At 42.7% G+C, this 19,422-nt stretch overlaps 1 protein-coding gene across 5 annotated transcripts in view; it reads left to right on the top strand.

Annotated features, from left to right (window-relative positions):
• Nucleotides 1-19,422, top strand: part of SORCS1 (sortilin related VPS10 domain containing receptor 1) — a 521,473-nt gene that overhangs the window by 465,450 nt on the left and 36,601 nt on the right. For all 5 annotated transcript variants that reach the window (XM_053584238.1, XM_053584237.1, XM_053584236.1 and 2 more), the window contains exons 19-22: nucleotides 2,910-3,096; nucleotides 10,604-10,737; nucleotides 13,187-13,310; nucleotides 18,488-18,600. In XM_053584238.1, coding sequence (XP_053440213.1) covers nucleotides 2,910-3,096; nucleotides 10,604-10,737; nucleotides 13,187-13,310; nucleotides 18,488-18,600 — 558 coding nt within the window. The remainder of the gene's footprint in view (nucleotides 1-2,909; nucleotides 3,097-10,603; nucleotides 10,738-13,186; nucleotides 13,311-18,487; nucleotides 18,601-19,422) is intronic.

The raw sequence follows: 19,422 nt of genomic DNA, 5'->3' as shown, positions 1-19,422 counted from the left end.
TTATATGCATAGGCAATGAAAGGGGAATTAAGAACGCTGTCAGGCCAGAAGGCCAGCATGACAGACAGTGGATATCCAGACAGACAGAACTTGGCCACATGTCTAAATCCAGGCCGATTATGGGGAAGTGATGGATACTGAGTTGAAAGACCAGGCATGGGAGCCTCAGGCCATGTAGTCACAACTGCACTCTTCCCAGTGGTGTGAGCCACTGCTCTCCCCTCTCTTGGTGGAGACTGAGGAAGAATTGACAGGAAGCGTGAGTCTCCCTTTGTCTTCTTACAGATAATGTTCCCCCAGAGCCCCCTCATACCTGTCTCTCTCCCTCCTCCCCGTCTGGATCCCTGTCTCTGGTGGAAACGGTATTGCTTGTTTTCTCCCAAGGCTAACTCCAGCTAGCTACCTCTGTATTTCCCTCAGATACTTGTTTTGAAAGGCAGGCTGTTTCCCCATTCCCACAGAAACTCTGTTGAAAAGCCAGAAAACCTGGGAGTGGAAACTGACCAGAACCAGAATGAGAAATTGATCAGCCTATTTTGGCTGCCCAAATGAAGGACAAGTCTGCAAGAATGGTTGACATTTGTATTTATTAGTGAAGGGAATTCAAGTAAGTACACAATTTGTAGCCTTGTGGATATTTGTGTTGTAGTTTTGAATGGAATTTCTTTTTCCACCCTAGGGGAAGATTTTTGCTATGCCCTTACTGAGAGTTGGCCGCTGCGTGCCCCCCACATAATGCTTGGCTGGGCGTAGAGCAAAGGAGTAGGTCACGTAGATTCACAGGAATTGAACTGCTTTTCCTCTGCCTCTGAATTAATCTTGTAAATGTCAGCATTTTAAACTTGGCCTTTTCAAAAAATATGATACCACATGAACCTTACTTAATCCAAAATACATTTCTAGTTCAAAGGTTTTGTGGTCTTTTTTCCCCCTAAAAATAGGAAAGGCTAACAATAACAACAAGAACAACAACGAGAAAAGCTTCTGGGAAAGGATGGGTTGTGTACGAGGAAAGCTGGGTTTTGGCAAAATTGGGTTTAAGCAACTTTGTTCTTTAAGAATAGGAACTGTCATTCCAACAACCATTTCTTTTCTACAAGCATGGGATTTTATAACATGGACTTTCTATTTTGCTATCTACCCATCACATGATTCAAATCAAGCTTTGAAAGATTACTGCAGGTGTTACAGCTGCAGTTTTTTTACTATTAAATCATAAACACATAGATCATGTATACATTAATACATTTATGGGGTACAATGTGCTGATTTCATATAGAATTAGAAATGCTTACATCACACTGGTTAATATATACCTCATCCATTTACTTAATTATTGTGTTAAGACATTTATACTCTGTACTTAATAGATCCAACATGTACCCTTGCATTATGAACCATAGGTGTGATCCCACCATTCACCCTCCTTTGATCTGACTTCCCCCTGCCCTCCCATGCCCCCCTCCTTCATCTTAGGCCATAGTTGTGATCTGTTCTACATACGAAAGTGTAAGTGAGTGTAAATAGGTTTCATAATAGTACTGAGTACATGAAATATTTTTTCTTCCATTCTTGAGATACTTTACTAAGTAGGATATGTTCCAGCTCCATCCATGTAAATGTAAAAGAGGTAAAGTCTCCATCTTTTTTAAGGCTGCATAATTTTCCATGTTATACATATACCACAATTTATTAATCCATTCATGGGTCGATGGGCACCTGGCTTCTACCACGACTTCGCTATTATTAATTGAGTTGCAGTGAATAATCTGCTGCAAATATCTTTGTTATAAAATGATTTTTGGTCCAGCTCCATTATTTTTACAGTCATTTATTTTTGTGTAGCATTTTATAGATTAGCAATTAATCATTTTTTTTTTTTTTTTTTTTTTTTTGTGATTTTTGGCCGGGGCTGAGTTTGAACCCGCCACCTCCAGCATATGGGACCGGCGCCCTACTCCTTGAGCCACAGGCGTCGCCCAGCAATTAATCTTATAATTAATCTCATTCCTACATGTTTAAAAAAACCCTTTCAGTTACATCAGTAAGCTATTACTATGCCCATTTCATAGATTTGTTGACTGAGACTGCAGGAGGATAAATGACTGGCATGAAACCATCCAGCTTGGTAATGACACATGAGGATTCAAGACTGGGGGAGCCTTCAGTCCACACAGTGCTTTATCCCTGCTATAATGAATGAACTGGAAGGTCCAGTTAGTGAGTTACTGCCACTAACTAGCTGTGTTAATCTTGACCCAGTGATGAAATCTTTCTTGGCTTCCACTTCTCTTCTAGAAAGTGGGTGAATATTGCCTGTTCTTCTTTCCGGATTAAGATTCTGTGATGAGATACTTCGGTAATTCAAAACACTGAAGTATAAAAGAATTAACCATTATTATCTTAAATAATAATAGGGCTGAGTCCAGTGTCATCTCAGGTATTAGGAAAGGTGTCTTCCCTCCTTCCTGCAGCACTATTAGGGAATCAGAAATAAAGAGGGAGATCTGAGGGTCTCGAAGACATGGGAAAGTAGTCCATGACCATGTCACTTAAGCTAAGTGTTTAAAGCTGTGTGTGCATACCTTTTTTCCATGCGAATGATAAGGCTATGAATAAAGCCTGCAGGAGAATTGAATATCAGATTGAAGCTAATCAAACACCACTAATTTTCAAAACCTTGAAACTTTTGGTAGTTGGTACCCTTCAGTTTTGAGAGTATCCATCTCACCAACCCATTGCCTGCCACGGAATGTCACAGGATTCTGTCAAAACCAGACAGATGCTCCCAGCTGTGGGAAGGAGCCAGGACTGTCATTATGCCTGCACCAGGAACTAAGACAACCCCAGCCCCCAGCAGGAGCAGCAAACACGGGCTGGATTCTCACTGATGTTGCACTGTTTTCCAGGGTGATGTCCAGCGGACACTCATCCAAGTGGACTTCGGGGATGGTATCGCAGTGTCTTATGTCAATCTCAGCTCCATGGAAGATGGGATCAAGCACGTCTATCAGAACGTGGGCATTTTCCGAGTGACCGTGCAGGTGGACAACAGTCTGGGGTCTGACAGCGCCGTCCTGTACTTACATGTAACTTGTATGTTATTACTGTTGTTGGTTTATGACATAGCTTAATGTTGTGTTCTTTTAAAATCTAGTCCCAAATTTTGTATCAAGAAGAAAGGCACTAGTTATGGAAAATAGGAGAGTACAATTACAAACTGGGAGGAGAGTAAGAAGATGGAGTAGAATTCGAGTATCTTCAGTTCAGGATTCCTTCAGATTGTCTTCCTTATATTTGCTATTCCTGCTCCAGGTGGCTGGGAGATGTGACACCTGTGGCTAGGGGCTGGGCCTGAGCAACTTGAAAAACTATTTGTTGAAAAACGTGATTTTTTTTTGCGGGGGGAGGGGGTTGGAAATAACTGAAAACACCCACATGCACAGCTTAGTCTAACACATTGGGAATTAGCACAAGGAAAGAAATTTCTCCCCCATCTGGTGATTTATGTCTCTCCATGTTCTATCTGATAATTCTTTTAGAATTCTTCTCAAAAAAAAAAAAAACCAAAACAAAACAAAAAACCATATTTTTTAGGCTTCATCTGTGGATAATTTGGTGTTAGAGAAAAGGTGGTCCAGAGGAAAAGGAGTGTAAGAATAAGGTCGAGGAAGCTACAATGGGAAATAGTTCCAAGAAGTAAAAAAGCTTTTCCCTCATTGAGAAGTGCAAAGATGTGAGTAGATAAGAAGAAGTAATAATTTAACTTACAGCTATGTTTGGTAAAAATGTGCGTCATAAACGCAGTAGGTGTTAGAGTATCCTTCTGCAGTCATAAGACTTACAATGGCTACTCGAGAAGTAGTTTACTTTAAAATGAAAGATCTACTTTATAGGAATGACCTTGTTCCAATTTCAAGTTCTAGACCAAGAGTATTAAGACCAGTCATTTCTCCTGCCTCTCTGCAACACAATTGAGTATAGAAGTACAGAAATACCAACCAGTGCTTTATTTATTTATTTATTTATTCATTCATTTTTAGCTTCTGTGGTCCAGTAAGAGGGGAAGACTATTTTGGTCTAATGACCTCTAGGTGGTTTTATAAAAATCTTTTCTTATAAGACTATTTTGGGATACTTAAGAGATTGTTTGGTTGCTGAGAATTCCTAATATATCAGTAATTCCTTGTCTTTACCTCCTACCCAATTATGACAGAGGTGCTTCGAAGACACACACAGTCCCTTCTCTGGTTCTAAACAAAGCTACACAGCAGGCTGCCCCATTTTGTCAACAGTTTATAAAACTGTTAACTGTGTGTCAGGATTTGCACTAAATAAGCTCTAGAAGTGTATTGCCTCACTTCTCAAAACAATCCTATGAAGAACATTATTTAGAGTGCTGAGCGTCAGAGCACTTATGTAACTTACTGGAAAGGGCAAATACTGCCTAGCAGAGCCAAGCTCCAGACTCCATTCTCCCTGTCTCAGGAATTTCAGTTCTGATCACTAAGGTTAGTGTCAGTGCCAAGGGTGGCTTGAGGTTGGAGGAACTAAGTCTCCATCAGTTTTTACCCACCCCACCTTTGCAAATCTCTCAAATGAAAAAAAAAAATATATAGAACATAAACACTCAGGTTATAAGCAGTGTACTTTCTGTACACCCTCAAGACACATTACATAGACTCCCTTCCATCCAACCACCTCTAACCCATCCGAGACAGACTTTTGGCAGCTGCCTCTTAGTAAGATGTAATACCCCCCTGCATACCAGTGTTTAAGGAATGAAAGTGATAGTATCATAGGAATAATACTCTTCAAGTCTTCAGCAGTACCTTGTATATCAGAAACATTAATTATATTGGTAGCTAAAGGAACTTGAAACACAAATGATAATACATTTGCTGAGAGTGGCTGCCTACACAGCATCCTATCATTTCCCACTATTTATTCTATAAAGGTAATTTGCTAGAAAGGTATCTCCTTAGAAATTGTAGGAATCGTGTTCTGTACGTCACATGTTCATTATGTATCTACTGAACTCCATCCACATGTAAACACTGAGTTACAATTAAAGTCTAAATTTCCTAGAGTCCCCCAGTGAGTCCTTTCCAACTTGGCCTCCTTGTTGCCCTACACTTTTCCTCATTCCTGTGCATGATCATATCCCTGGAGAAGTACACAGCCCTCTCCCAAGACCCCTTCCCGCTTCCTCAATCTTAGGAAGGAAAGTGACAGGTATTATCTGTGCTCAAAATTAAGGGCTGCCAAAATCACAACTTTTAAAAGAAATGCCATTCTTTTTTACATTTGCACATTTTCATTTCATTAAACTAGTTGATAGCCAAAGTATTTGACCTTAACCTTAGTGGAGGATGATTTGTAACAGAATGTTTTGTGTTCTTATTTTAATTTTGTGAACGTACCTTCATTTAGAGCATATAATGAAACTCCTCATATAACGTAACCCCTTTTTCTAAGGCTTGCTTTGAAGACAAGAATTAACTCTTCTGTACTAATTAGATGAGAGCAGGACCACATTTTAAGCTGTTTGCTAACTCACATACATCGACTGAGTTACATAATGGCCAGTTTCCCATAACATATTAGCTTAGTGCCTCCCTCCCAAAGGACCAGGATGTTTTACTGTACGCACAGACTCATTTTGCTTTCTTCACATCTGTGCCATAACAGACACTTTAGCCTTTCCTTTCAGATAGAGATCACCAAAATTGAAGAACCACCATGAATTTGGCACCATCTCACACTAAGGAAGTCACATCAAGAGCATAGTAGAGTCACACGCCCAGGCATCTTAGACCCAGTGAATCTTATGAGTGACTTTTGGCACCAACGTGCTGAAATAATGGGGTGTGGTGGCATAGAGAGGAGATGGACTCGTAGGAAAAAATAAAATTAAAAAGCACTGGACTGAATCAAGCGTTGTGATTAGGTCCAGATCTTCACCCCAACTCCTGGGCAAGTCACTCCATTTCTCTGATCCTAGATTTTCTCTGCTTTTAAACTCATACACATCTTATCCCTGACGGTCCCATCAAGAAACTTGTGGTGCCCGGGGGACTGGTGAAACTTGATTTTTTCATCACAAAGTAGCATATGCATTTGGATGCAGTGGATTGTCAGAGAAGTAGCGGAAACTTGTACCTTGCAAAGCCTGCCCTCTTCCCTTCCTCAACCCCACTCATTTCCCCGGAGGTTCTTCAGAAAGTCCACTACCTGATTTATGTACATGTCTTCTCCACTCTGCAGTACAGAATGGTGATTTGACTCCATAACAAAAAGTTTATTAAAAATAAATATGGGTTTGCAAAGGTCATCAGAAACAAATGGAGCTGGGTTTCTGCTCAGTGATTCCAGTAGTGGGCAGACAGCTCTTGTTGTGATCTGCTGCAGCCTGACAGGTGGAAACTCCTTGGGGATCGTGCTCACTGTGCTCCACCAGTTTGCAAACTAATGAGACGTGATGCCGCAGCGTCGCCTTCAGCAGAGAACGTAGAGGGCACGCAGACTTCTGCTCTCAGCTGCCCTATCATAGCCCGTCTTGCGGGAAGAAATCACTGAACACTGCAGATTTACAAAAGGGGGGGTGAAAAAAGAAAAGATAAGGTGGATGTTTGAGTCCTTCCTAAACCCTGCTCCTTAACTACTCCCTTATATAGGAGCCATTTGCAGATGTCTTTCTGACCCCATCTCAGAGTAAAATGATATATGTATCTTGAAAATGTGGTTTAATGAGCCACCTGCCCCAGAATTAACTAAGAAAAATGTAGTGTTCTGAGCCCTATCCCAGACCTGTGGAGTTAGGATTCCCAGAAGGGTGGCGTCATGACCTACTTGGAACAGGTCAGAATGATTCTTACGTACACTGAAGTTTGAGAAACTGTTTTAGGATCTCAACTTTAGAGTTTGAGTCACTTGCATTTTTTCAGTGGCTTTTAAGAAACACTTCAGATAAATGGCAGTATGCAAATATACAATATTTAGGTGGACAGAGGTATCTGGAACATAAATGCTAGAGGCAGGCCAGGGTAGCCAGTACACACGCACGTGCGCACATACACAAAAACACATACAAGATGATCCGTTTCGCCAACATCTGCTGTTTCCTGCAGCACAAGAAGGCTAAATAAAAAGAGAGAAGGAAATGGTGGTGCCTGTGGCTCAAGGAGTAGGGCGCCGGCCCCGTATGCCGAGGGTGGCGGGTTCAAGCCCATCCTGGGCCAAAAACTGCAACAACAACAAAATAAATAAATAAATAAATGAAATAAAAAGAGAAGGAAAACCTAATTCACACAAGTAATTCTCCAGTTCTCTTAACTACCTTGCCTGGAAGTCATACGGAGGGATGCAGCGCCACCTGCTGCCTCTTCTGTGCATCACAGGCATCTGTGTGGTGAGCCGCAGATGCCAGTTCAGTTCTCAGCTGAGTGCGCCAGCCAGCTGGGGACCTCCAGGGTGGGAGTTTCATCTCTGTAGCTCCATTAGGGCAGACTGCACATTCCGAACAACAGAGATGTTTAAAGAATAGGCTTTGGGGAAGCAGGAACCAGACATGTTGAACTGATGAAGTGAAAGAATACAAGAGGCTGCAGGAATCTGAAAGATACGTTCCATCCATGCATACAGGATGAGTATGCATGCAAGTGTGAACTTCTACAGACCCGGGGGGCCTCCAGGGCCAACACACTATGTGTCCTGACCACCTCTTAGACCTCCCTGGCTTTTCTCTTTCCCTTCATCTCGCCACTGCAGCTGTTCGGCTCTCCTGCTGTTCACCAGGCACTGCAGGCCCACCTCCTCCGGACTTCGCACTTGTCCACCTTGCAGCGTTCCAAGTAGAAACTTGGTGCAATTGGATTTATTCAGGTTGCTTCTGAAGTGTCATATGTTCTAAGAGGCCTTCCTTGATCACTCTTGTCACCTACCCCTACTTTATGTTCTATGCAATGCCTTCCTGACTCAAATAACACCGAAGCTCCACCCAGTGCCCGTGTCCCCAGCACCTAGAAAAATACTCCACACACGGTAGCATTCAAAAACTATTGAATGGCTGAATGACCATGATTTCATTTTTGTCAGTGAAACAATGGCATAGAGGCATTTTTCTCCTACAAGGTTCTAACTTAAAAAAAAAAAAAAAAACTTGTATGTAAGAAAGACAAAGAAAATGACTCTTTGGGCTGGAACTAGCATTTCTAGTGCAGCTTATCTAATTCTTGTATTTTAATTGGTTCATTTAACTCAGGTCAGAGCCATCAGGGAGAGCTTCAGAGAGGTGGGGATGCTGGAACTGAGACTCACAGATGACAGGTGTCCTAAAAAAGGCCTATGAAAGCAAAGGCCCTGAGATGGGCAGGACATGGCCTGCTGCAACAAACCACGTGATGCGGGAATGACAAGAACTGTGTAATAAATGAGAGCGGTGTAGCGTGCATTTCCCAATGCCTGGGACATACTTACATAGTTGGAAACTTGAAACTCATTAATAGCTAATGTGTTAAAATGGAACTGGTAAAGTTCTGTTGAGGATTTGTCATCTAGCCCAGCAAGGGCTCTGAAATCAGACTGCCTTGATTCACACCTTAGGAATGATGTTTCCTAGCCATATAACCTTTGGAAAATCACCTTCCTTTGGTTGTTTATCTCTAGATGGGGAGAATATTAGTGTCTATTTCATAAATTTGTTGTGAGAATTAAATCAGAAAGAAAAAAGAGTCCTCAGCAGTGCATGTAAGCCATAGTCATAATTCAGTAAGTGTTACCCTTCTTTTAGTGCATTGAATTATTCTGACTTACCATCAACCATTTTTCAACCTATTCCTTATATACTAGAAAATTGATTCTATTCTGCATGCCAATCACAAAACTTCTTAGTCTATAGAGAGTAGAGTATCATGAGACAGGGAATTATGTCTTTTGTTCATTTATCTGGTCACTATTTGAATACCTACTATGTCTTTGAATTTTGCAAGTCTCTGTATATAAAGATCACCATGAAGGATTTTTGCCCTGCACTTTCCCCCAGTCTCACAAATTTAAGATTAACATATGTGTCAGCTATAATTAGATGATGAGAATCTTAATTTTGAGCAAGTTAAGTATGAGTAACATGATTGGCTTGGCTTTCTAGAAAAATCACTCCTCCAACAGTTGGGAGTATGCATTAGCTTTGGGAAAGATGACAGGCAGGAAAATATGTAAGACAGGTGAGGAAGGTACTTAGTATATGAACCAGGGTACAGACTGGGGAGAGTAAGAAGACACTGCAGGTGAATATCTTAGAGATGTTTATGAAGCCAGATCATTGGTTTCCTAAATGGATTGAATGGCAAAGAGAAAGTATCTAGACCGAATTTCTGCTTCTGGAATGAGCCCCTAGATCAGAGGTTCTCAACCTGTGGGTCATGACCCACAGGAACTGTATTAAAGGGCTGCGGCATTAGGAAGGTTGAGAACCACTGCCCAGAGGAACATGAGTGTTGATTTCCAAGCTATAGAGAATATTGTAGGGAGCACACTGGGGTCCTTAGAAACAGTTGGTAGCTGTGCCCAAAGAAGTCTGGAGCCCTCCAGAATGAGGTTTCAGCACCCTCTGTGGGCATTTTGTATTTGAAGGTTAAGGTGTTGATGATATTGCCTAGCAGAAGGTCGAGTACAGGGAACTTAGGAAGCGCAGGTGAAGGACAAGTGGAAGAGGCAGTCATGAAACCTGGTGGGAAGGCCTGAGGGGCCACTCCCTTCACCTCATGGGATGGAGGTGGGGATAAAAAATGCAGGAGAAGCTGCATTTTGCCTGGGAAGAGTGACTCAAAGCTAAGATTGGGGGTCACAGGAAAATTTCTAGCAGTTCTGTATGAAGAGGACATTCATATCCTTCTGGGGTTCACACATCTGATTAAGGTTTCTGGTTTTGTGGGCTTCCATAGATAGAATTACCCTAAGTTTTAGGTCAGCATTTCCTAATAGGTTGAGAACAACAGAGCTCTCTGTCCATTCACACACACCTCTGTCCTGAACAAGCTTGATTCAACCCCAAACACAGCGTGTCCCAGGATCATCTAGCCAGGAAGCTTTCCGGGTACTCATATGCAGACACGAGCACACACACACATACACACGCCTACACATATACACATCTTCAAAACCCAATACATAATAAAACATAATTGCATGTAGAGTGGGTTGGGGATTTTTTCCCCCCATACAACGGGGATTGTCAAGGTCTTCATGATCCTGATTTACCACCAAAGATATAACCTCTTAGAAAGACTTCATCTTTCTGTGAAATCTCCTCTCATGCCCGCTCGCTTAAGGACTTCATAAATTGCTCGCATTTTTTTTAACTTTTACATGTTCATAACTTAGTTTTTAGAACGGGTAGAAAGACCAGTAAATGGAAAATGCTTCGACGCAATTATTCATGATGTACCCTTTTCTCCAAGCTAGGGAAAGCTGAGAACGTCCTTCAGGGAGTGTGGCCACCAAGTTTGGAGGCTTCCAGGGCGAGGTGCATTGCCTTCAGAGCAGGGAAGGCTGCACAGAAGGAGCTCTTCCCTCTCTATTCCCTCTCTCTCTTGTGCCTCAGGTCCCCTGGAGCATGTACATCTGTCTCTTCCCTTTGTCACCACGAAGAACAAAGAGGTCAATGCAACGGCAGTGCTGTGGCCCAGCCAAGTGGGCACACTCACTTACGTGTGGTGGTACGGCAACAACACGGAGGTGGGTCTGCCCTCCACACGGGGTCTGGTGACGGGACATCAGCTCAACTGGCTGAAGCAAAAAAGGAAACAAAATGCCTATGAACTCAGGAGGGTAGGGGTCGTCCTGGCTTCGGGGACAACGAGCTCTCGGTGCTCAAACATCTTGTTAGTAGGGTCTCCCTCCCTTTTGCTCCTCTCTAACTGCGTTTTATCTCTGCCTTCCTCTATGTTGGTATTTACCTCCAAGTGGACTCCACAGGCTCTTTTCAGCTTTGGCTTAGCAGGCAAATTAAACTCTACTTTCTAAAAATTCTAACAGAAATTCTGACATTGAGTCCTATTGGCCAGGCCGTGGTCGCAGGGCTGGAGGAGGAGAGGGGTTGATACAGTTCACATCACATCTTTGGAACCACGTCACAACAAAAAGGAAAAGTAGTTACAAAAGATCACAGTGGTGAGTGGATACTGGACAGGAAAAGCAACAGGTTACCCTTAGAATCCACCTGCCAGATGGCCCCCTCACCCTACATCAGAAATTCTGTTTCTTTGGGTAAGATTTACCCTTTGTAGTTTCTCCCCAATATTCCCTGTGCACAAAATCAGCAGCATTTGAAAACAGACAGAGACCTTAAACCTCATTTACTCTCAAGTCCATCATTTTGCACATGGGGAGAGGAAGGACAATGCAGCTGGAGTAGCCTCCTTGAGTCTCTTCTAGCCACTTCAAAGAGGCCACGAGGCTTCTGATGTCTCCATTATATTTTTTTCCTCTGCACCAGGCTGCATGGGCTTTTCAGTTTTGAACCCCTTCCATTCTCAGAAATTCAAATGCTTCCACACGTAGGCTAGGCAATACAGCGGAGCAGAGTTGTTCTCACTTGGTAACTTTGCTCGTCAAACATAATCCTTCTTACTTATATATTTGTTTTTCAAAAAAAATGTATTGGACTCCCTTGCTAAAGTACAATACATCTTATTTTAATAAAAACATTTGGATTTAAAAGGAGACACAATTATGTACAAATACAGGGAGGAAACATTCCCTGAACCTAGGCCAGCTGCAGGCCTGACAGTGGGAAGAGCCTCTCACCTTCACTGCTAACATAACTCAGTGGGAAAAAAGACCTTTTCTTTTTGTTTCTTTCTTTCTTTCTTTATTCATTTATTCATTTAAAGGACAGAGGCTTGCTCTGTCACCCAGGCTGCAGCCTAGTGCCATGGCACTGTCACAGCTCACTGCATAACTCTTGGGCTTAAGTAATCCTCCTGCCTGGGCGCACCACCATGCCTGGCTAATTTTTTTTCCCCACTTTTTGTAAAGATGGGGTCTCTCTACGTTGCCAGTCTGGTCTCAAACTCCTGGCCTCAAGTGATCCTTCCACCTTGACCTCCCAAAGTTCTGGTATTACAAGTATGAGCCACCAGGCCCCAGCTTTAGAACTCCTTTTTTATTTCATCTGAAGTCAGGTGTATACATCTGGCTCAGATTGGGCCCATTATCCATCATGGAAGAGGAGAAATAAATCTTATTTTCCTAAAAGCTAGTGCTAGAAGGTGAAAGTACTACACACATTTGGTTTTGTTTCTCTTTTAAAAGAAAACTAAATTCTCAGCAGATCCTACTGAAAAGACTTCTTGTGCTGGGCTTTAGGCTTCCTTCTGCTATACAGGGAATCAAATGAATTTTGATTTTAAAATTTATTAAGAAAAGATGGGAAAGAAAGGTTTGTGAGGAGTGACTTGTAGGAGGTCAGTAGGCTAATATTTTTCTCTCATAGGACCCCAGTCCTCTACTGGATTACAGGCACCACTCCAAATCTTTTTCCTTGCTGCTTTTTTTTTTTGTTTTTTTGTTTTTGTTTTTGAATCTTCAAACTACTATCCAATGAGTTCTTGTTCCCACAGCAGCTATTTCCAGGAAGCAGCTGATAGGGATTCTGGGAGGGAGCCACACACAAGGCCACTCCTGTCCGACTGGTGTACAGTTCAGTACAGGATTGCTGTGCTCCATGTAATTCCATAGGAATGGTACACCCAGGAGATGAACACTGCCGCTGATAGATTTTCAGTGACTGCTGCTTAGAGCTGGATTAATATGAACTCCCTTTTCATTTAATGTGAACATTCCCAAAGATTAGGAATCTGCTTGATGTAAGTGGTGTGTAAAGGGAAACACATATCCTACCAGCAAGTAAGAACTTTTATTCTCCCTTGCCCTGAATGGGGACGATACTAGGAGAGAAGTGTCAGATGCACAAGGAATGTGCAAAGCTATATGGAGTCAGTGTCCCGTCTCCTCCTTGCTGGCCTGGACTTGAGATGAGGGAGAGGCGTAAATGGACCCAGATCCACAGTGGGACACCATGAAGAGCCTCTCCTGAGTTAAATAGCTCATGTCAGCTCAGAGGTAGCGGCTGTCTCGATTGTAACTAAGGTTTCCCCTCACTCTGTGCCCTTGTTTATTTCAGCCCTTGATCACCCTGGAGGGAAGCATATCGTTCAAGTTTACTTCGGAAGGAATGAATACCATCACCGTGCAGGTCTCAGCTGGGAATGCCATCCTGCAGGACACAAAGACCATCGCGGTGTATGGTGAGTTTCCATCTCTGCTGAGGCATTACTGCCCCCGAGCTCAGAGGAAGTTGTCAGGTGCCTGAGGCCATCCCTGCTGGGACCTTCACCTAGAGAGGAGGATGAAGTTGAGAAAGAGTTGAGAGAAAGAAATCTGATGTCCATTAGGGAAATGTGATTCACCAGTGAAACAGTGCTTGAGATTCCCAAAGGGTTTGTTTTGGTTAGGTAAACATAGAGTGACCATTTGCTGACTCACTTTAGGTAGAAGAAAGTGGCTTTTATTATGAGTAAGGCTAACTCATTTCACATAGAATTTCAATGACATTTGAATAGCTTAAGTCAGTTATAAAAGAAAATGGCTGATGTTGAATCATTTCTTAAAGCTCTACTTTAAAATTCTTGATTATTAAGAGAAATCTAGCATTGTCTAAATGCTTTTTATAAATATCTTTCAAAAATCTATATTTATGTATATAAAACTCCACTAGATTAAAAGCGATGGAAAAATCACAATAACCCAACATCATGTGTTGTTATAGACTGGATATTGCTTTGGACATGGAGCCATGCAGAGTAAAATTTTGTGATCAATTGGGGAAATTAAAAATGGTTTAAAAAAAGAGAAAAAAAGAAAATGGTCAGAGTATTAGATGGAACGAAAATTTGCTGAAATGAAAAAGTAGAGTCATTTGTTAAAACAGGAGATAACATTTTATGGATTGATCTCATTTTGATGATTTTTTTTCTGCACATGAAGATAGACGGATAATCACTGAGTGCTACTGGTAATGGTAGAAAGTGCAAACATTCGTTATTGGTACAAATGCATCATGAAAAATTCAAATTTGAGAAAAAGTAAATTAAAATTAGATAGATAGGAAATGTAAATGCTGTGCAGAGAGAGTACTAGGAGGGAAGGAAGGAAGGAGAGGGGAGAGAAAGGGAGACAGACAGACTAGCTTGTGGTCCAAATATCAATTGCCTCAGTTCCAGAATAATAAGATAATTTTAAATGAGATTTTCCTGTGGAGAGTCAAACTCCAGTTTTCATTTCTCTTCTTGCTAACTTGACCTTCAAAATTAAAAAAGAAAATTTGTAAGCAACTTTGAATACATTTAAAGATCAAAAGACCTCAAGGACACTCATCTTTTCAAGGCTGAGTATTAGATGTCATAACTCTTTCTTCCTCTCTTTTTCCCTCCTGAGGGAACTAGCACAACTAGTCAGAGGAAGTAAACTAGGGATGTAGTTTTCCTAACAAGCCCCCACAGTGCTCGATGGCCACACAGGGGCTATGTATAGTGTGGGAGGTCTTCTCCCCTTCCTTCTCTGTCTCCTGTCTGTGTTGGGAACACCTTTAATCTTCATAACAACTCTAGGGTACAATGGATGGCTTTGTCATCCCCACCGGTTCAGAGATAACAATGGCACCTCAGCTTGTGAGTGATACAGCTGGCTTCCAAACCAGCCCATCTACACCCAGGGCTGGTGCTCCAAAATTGCCCTTCTTAACTGACACTCATTTATTTCCACCTGATGCTCTTCCCCGAGCCCCCTTCCTCCTGCATGTCACAGGTCACACTAATGAGCACTGACCCACTAGCCTAACAGAAGTCCTCTTGGTTGAGTATCTTGGCTATCTCTTCATTAGCATCAAGAGAAAACCTTAAATCTGGAAGGATTATGAACTTATCCAGTCCAGCCTGTCATTTTATAGATAGGAAATTGTGGTATGGACATGGGAAATTACTAGCTTAAAGTCATTCTGCTATTTAGTGACAGGTCTGATACTAATAATGGTGGTGGTGGTAATAAACATGGATGGAGCCCTTGCTACCCAGTGGCATGTCTTCTAAGCACTTGATATGTATGATCTGGTTTATAAAGTCCTCTGAATGGACTTATGAGAAATGTTCTATAATTACGCCTGGGTTACACATGAGAAAGCGTAAGCATAATAAGCAAGCAGAGCCTAAGAATTCTGAATCAAGAGTACACGTTTCTAAGCCCTTCCCAATCCCTTGCTCTGCTTGTTTGTCCCTTTCCTACAGTTTCTTTAGAGTCATTGAGTAACGGTGAGTCACCCTCAGTGGGCCACAACATGTGTCTTCATTAAAATCTCAGACAGGGGACGTGCCTCCTCACCTCTAACCAGACTCCTGTCCCATCACCCATGCGTAGTTTGTCTTCAGTTTGAGGAGTTGTCCATCGTTTCATAGAAGTTATCAGAATGTTTTAATAACATTAAAAAAAAATTGCACCTTGCAGAGTTGAACAGGCGAGACTGAATTCAACTGAAACAAATGGCAGGGAGATTTCTAAAGGCTGAAGTTCACTCATGGAAAAGCACTGATGGGCATTAGGAAGCCTGAGGTTAGAGGTGATTAGACCATCTGTGCTAGTTAGCTGCTGCTGGAGGAAGTTAGTCTCCCACCCTCCCACAGAGACAGGCAGATAGGGAGGGGTGTTATCTTTCTGGAGATTACATTTGAAAGGAATGGCTCCCTGGTCCTCGAGAAAGGCCATCCTGAATGGTAAGAGATTTACATCTCAAAGGGATAGGGAAGGAATTGACAGGTGCAAATTTTCTAGAGTAAATGCTTTTTTTTCTTCAAGAAAAGGGAAGCCTGGGGTCTACAGTCAGGAAGAAAACTGTCTAAAGTTTAGTCAAACTGAGGGAAACATAAGGGCTCATCAGGATCAGGCTGAAGGAAACCTGGGGGAAGTTAGTTTGCAAAGAGACAAAGTTGCTTCTAAATAAAACAGTGTAGATGTGTTGACTTGAACTCTCTCAACAGCTACAAAAATATATATGTCTGTGTGTGTGTGTGTTCATGTATATACATATATATACACACACACACATATATATATATATATATATACACACACACACGCGCACACACACACAGGGTGTCCATAATGTTTGTGTGCAATTTGCTATGTTAAACTAGTTTAAATTGCACATGAATTTTATGCCCACCCTGTGTGTGTGTGTGTGTGTGTGTATTATTGTTGTTTACCCTTTTCAGCCCTTCCACAGGCATCTCTTGTTTACTGAATGAAACTTAGGGATAACATTTCTCTGCCATTCTCCCTCCCTGCCATCATGGTTAGAATGATAATCACAGAGGAAACTGCATCATTTTCTCATTTGTGCCCTTTTACTAACATAAACCGTCTTCAGCAGATTGGTGGGAGGAGTGGAGAAAGTGAGAATGACATAAACTCATCTATTCAGAGCGAAAAGTGAGAACGCAGTGGGTGATTCTTAACGATTCTTCCGGGCCATTTACCGCATGGCCAGTTAACATGCATTTCATTATTCTCCATGAGACCTGAATCAGTAAGATCCATAGGTGACCAGTGACTCAGGAAAACGTCAAGTTTTGCAAAATACATCTGTGGAATCTGGTAGCTGCTGTGACTCACACCTAACAATGTGAGAGTCTTCAAAGAATGTGAGTGATAACCACTTAGCATTGTTAGGAAATGCTCAAGTGGGCTTTTCTGCTTCCTGAATGTGTAATTGCCATCCCTGATGTCACCTGGCTCCTACTGAAAATCAATACATGTTTGTTGAATAAATAAATGTTTAAATAACAGTGGAGGCTGTCTGAAATTTATGCATTTATGTATTCAATAAACATTTCTTAATCAAATGACTCAGAGGTAGCACATGAAAACCTACCATGTGCCAGGCAGTGTTATCAAAGGTCCAGGAACACAGAGCCCTTGTCCTCCTTGAGCTTATATTAAGACATACGATTAAAAAGAAGATAATGTAAACAGCAGTAAGTATGAAGACATCAAGGAGCGTCCAGTGATGGACGGACGGACAGTGCTTGGGGTGGAGGAAGGGAGGTGCTGGGCGCCTGGAAAGGCCTTTCTGGGGAGAGACTGAATGGTGGGCTGGAGCTGAGCACTCTCATTGCACGGAAGTGGAGTGAGCTGGTGTGGATGGAGCTGGCATGTTGGGACACACAGGAGTGCACAGAACACAGGGAAGCTTAGTGGGACAGGGAGAGGGAGAGGAGCTGCCTCCCCCGCTCTCCAGGGGATGGAAGCCGAAAAGGCCAAGGTAAGAAGCTGCATTTTATTCTGAGTGCAATGTGGAGCTAAGGACAGGCTTCAGGGGAGCAACGTGATCCGAATACACCACACATCAAACTCTGTACCGGGTTGAGGGGAGAGGCCGCAAGAATGCGCCTCCCAGATCTGCAACCACAGGGAGCGTAATTGACCAAGACCCCCAGCACCAGGCACTGATACCTGTCTCCACACGATGGCCAAGTCCATACCTTCCAGGGACTGACCACAGCAAATGACAGAGTGAGCCAGGAAACCCAGGCTGACCTAATAGTGGCACTCAGGGGACTCTTTGCCTCTGAGATTCCTGGAGAGTCTTGCTGAGTCTTTCTCAAGCTGCAGAGGGGTCACTCAGCCTTCCTTCCCTCTTTCTACTGCCGCAAACCCACCGCGTTCCAGGGGGTGCTCATCCCCCGTTCCCCTCAGGCAGCCCTTGCTTAGGCAGTCACCTCTGACTTGCTGCAGAACATGGACTGACTCAGAAGCTACAGAAGCAGCTAACAAAATCCTGGAATTCAGGAGCTTATAATTCCATCAGACGTCCATGTAAATAAAAAAATAAGAATAAGATGCCGACAATAATAATTATAAATATATAATTATAATAATGATAATTTCACAATTCTATTATAATAAAAGTATGTGTGCACAATATAATAGTTTCATAACAGAGAATTAAAATGTCATGAGGGGTGATCTTTCAGGGAATGCTGGAACTAGAGCGTCCGTATCTTGTGCATAGATGGTATGGAGAGGGAGGCGTTCTAGGTGGAGATAACAGTGTGCGCAAAGGCCCGGGGCCATAAACCTGCCTCGCCTTCAGGGCACTCCATATAATTTAGTGTCCAGGAATGCTGATTTAGAATAATTGGAAAAGGCTGCAGAGCTCGGCACACCACACAGTCTAGGGCTTTGATTTAGAAAATAAGGTGCTTGTGAGATAACAAGGCAAGATAGTGAATTTGCCTTCTAGCAGGGCCTCTGTGGTGAAGGGGAAAGGAAAGGACCTTCATGAGGGCTTTGTGTAAAACATAGAGCGTGACAGACGTGTTTGACAGGGACCCTGACTCACGGTAATCCAGCAACTTCACTGTTGTGTTTCTAGAGGAATTCCGGTCTCTTCGCTTATCTTTTTCTCCCAACCTGGATGACTACAACCCAGACATCCCGGAGTGGAGAAGGGACATCAGCCGAGTCATCAAAAAATCCCTGGTGGAGGTGAGTGCAAACAATTCCTTCTCTTTCCTGGGTACATTTCCTCTCCATCCTTGAAGAATTTCACAGGGAGGGAACCATGGGGGAAGGAATGAGAGGAAAGAGCTAGAGCCCGGGGCAAGTCTAGTTAATCAGTCTGAGGTCTGTGTCCCTAAGCCTCACACCTGCAGACACCAGGAAGGTAACTATGGACAAACACGGGATCCTTGCCCCTGGGAAGCTTATTCTGCTTAGAGAAGACAGACATGGGCACTTCTGCCAGTTAGACGGCAGAGGTCTGATTAGGCCGTTAGTAAGTGTAAGAGCAGCTATGGTGAGTAACAAAGGAAGGACACAGCAAGTAAGTGTAATCCAGGCTGAGGACAGTCAGAGAGGTCTTGGGTTTCAGCTCCGCAACTGTGAGCCTTACAGGACAGTGAGTGTCAGTATGGGATTGTCGACTCTATTTTTATGCCCCAGTTTTTTCAAAGACCTTTCTTTACAATAACATCCCCATGAAAGAATTATTACCCACTTTTTGTAGATGAGGCAACTAAGTAAGGTTCAGAGATGTTAATTAACTTGCCTAAACTCTCCCAGCTAAGAAGTGATGAGCTCCAAAAGTGAAGTGAAGGGCCTTAGTCCAATATCTGGGTTTTTACCTTTGGAACACAGCCTCCCAAGGTTTCTGCAAGCATATTTAGACGGTTTGGTCTATCCCATCTCTAAGCAAATGTCATGGACAATTGGAGAAGCACATCTTTTAGACACGTTCTCCCACTCCCAACCCCCACTCATTCTTCTACGGGTCTTGGAGTTCTTAGTCCTTGAGTTGACAGAAATTGC

Source organism: Nycticebus coucang, chromosome 3, assembly GCF_027406575.1.
Source record: "Nycticebus coucang isolate mNycCou1 chromosome 3, mNycCou1.pri, whole genome shotgun sequence".
In the NCBI taxonomy this organism is placed as follows: Eukaryota; Metazoa; Chordata; class Mammalia; order Primates; family Lorisidae; genus Nycticebus; species Nycticebus coucang.
The sequence above is the reverse complement of the archived record's forward strand: the minus strand, read 5'-3'. Positions and strand labels throughout refer to the sequence as shown.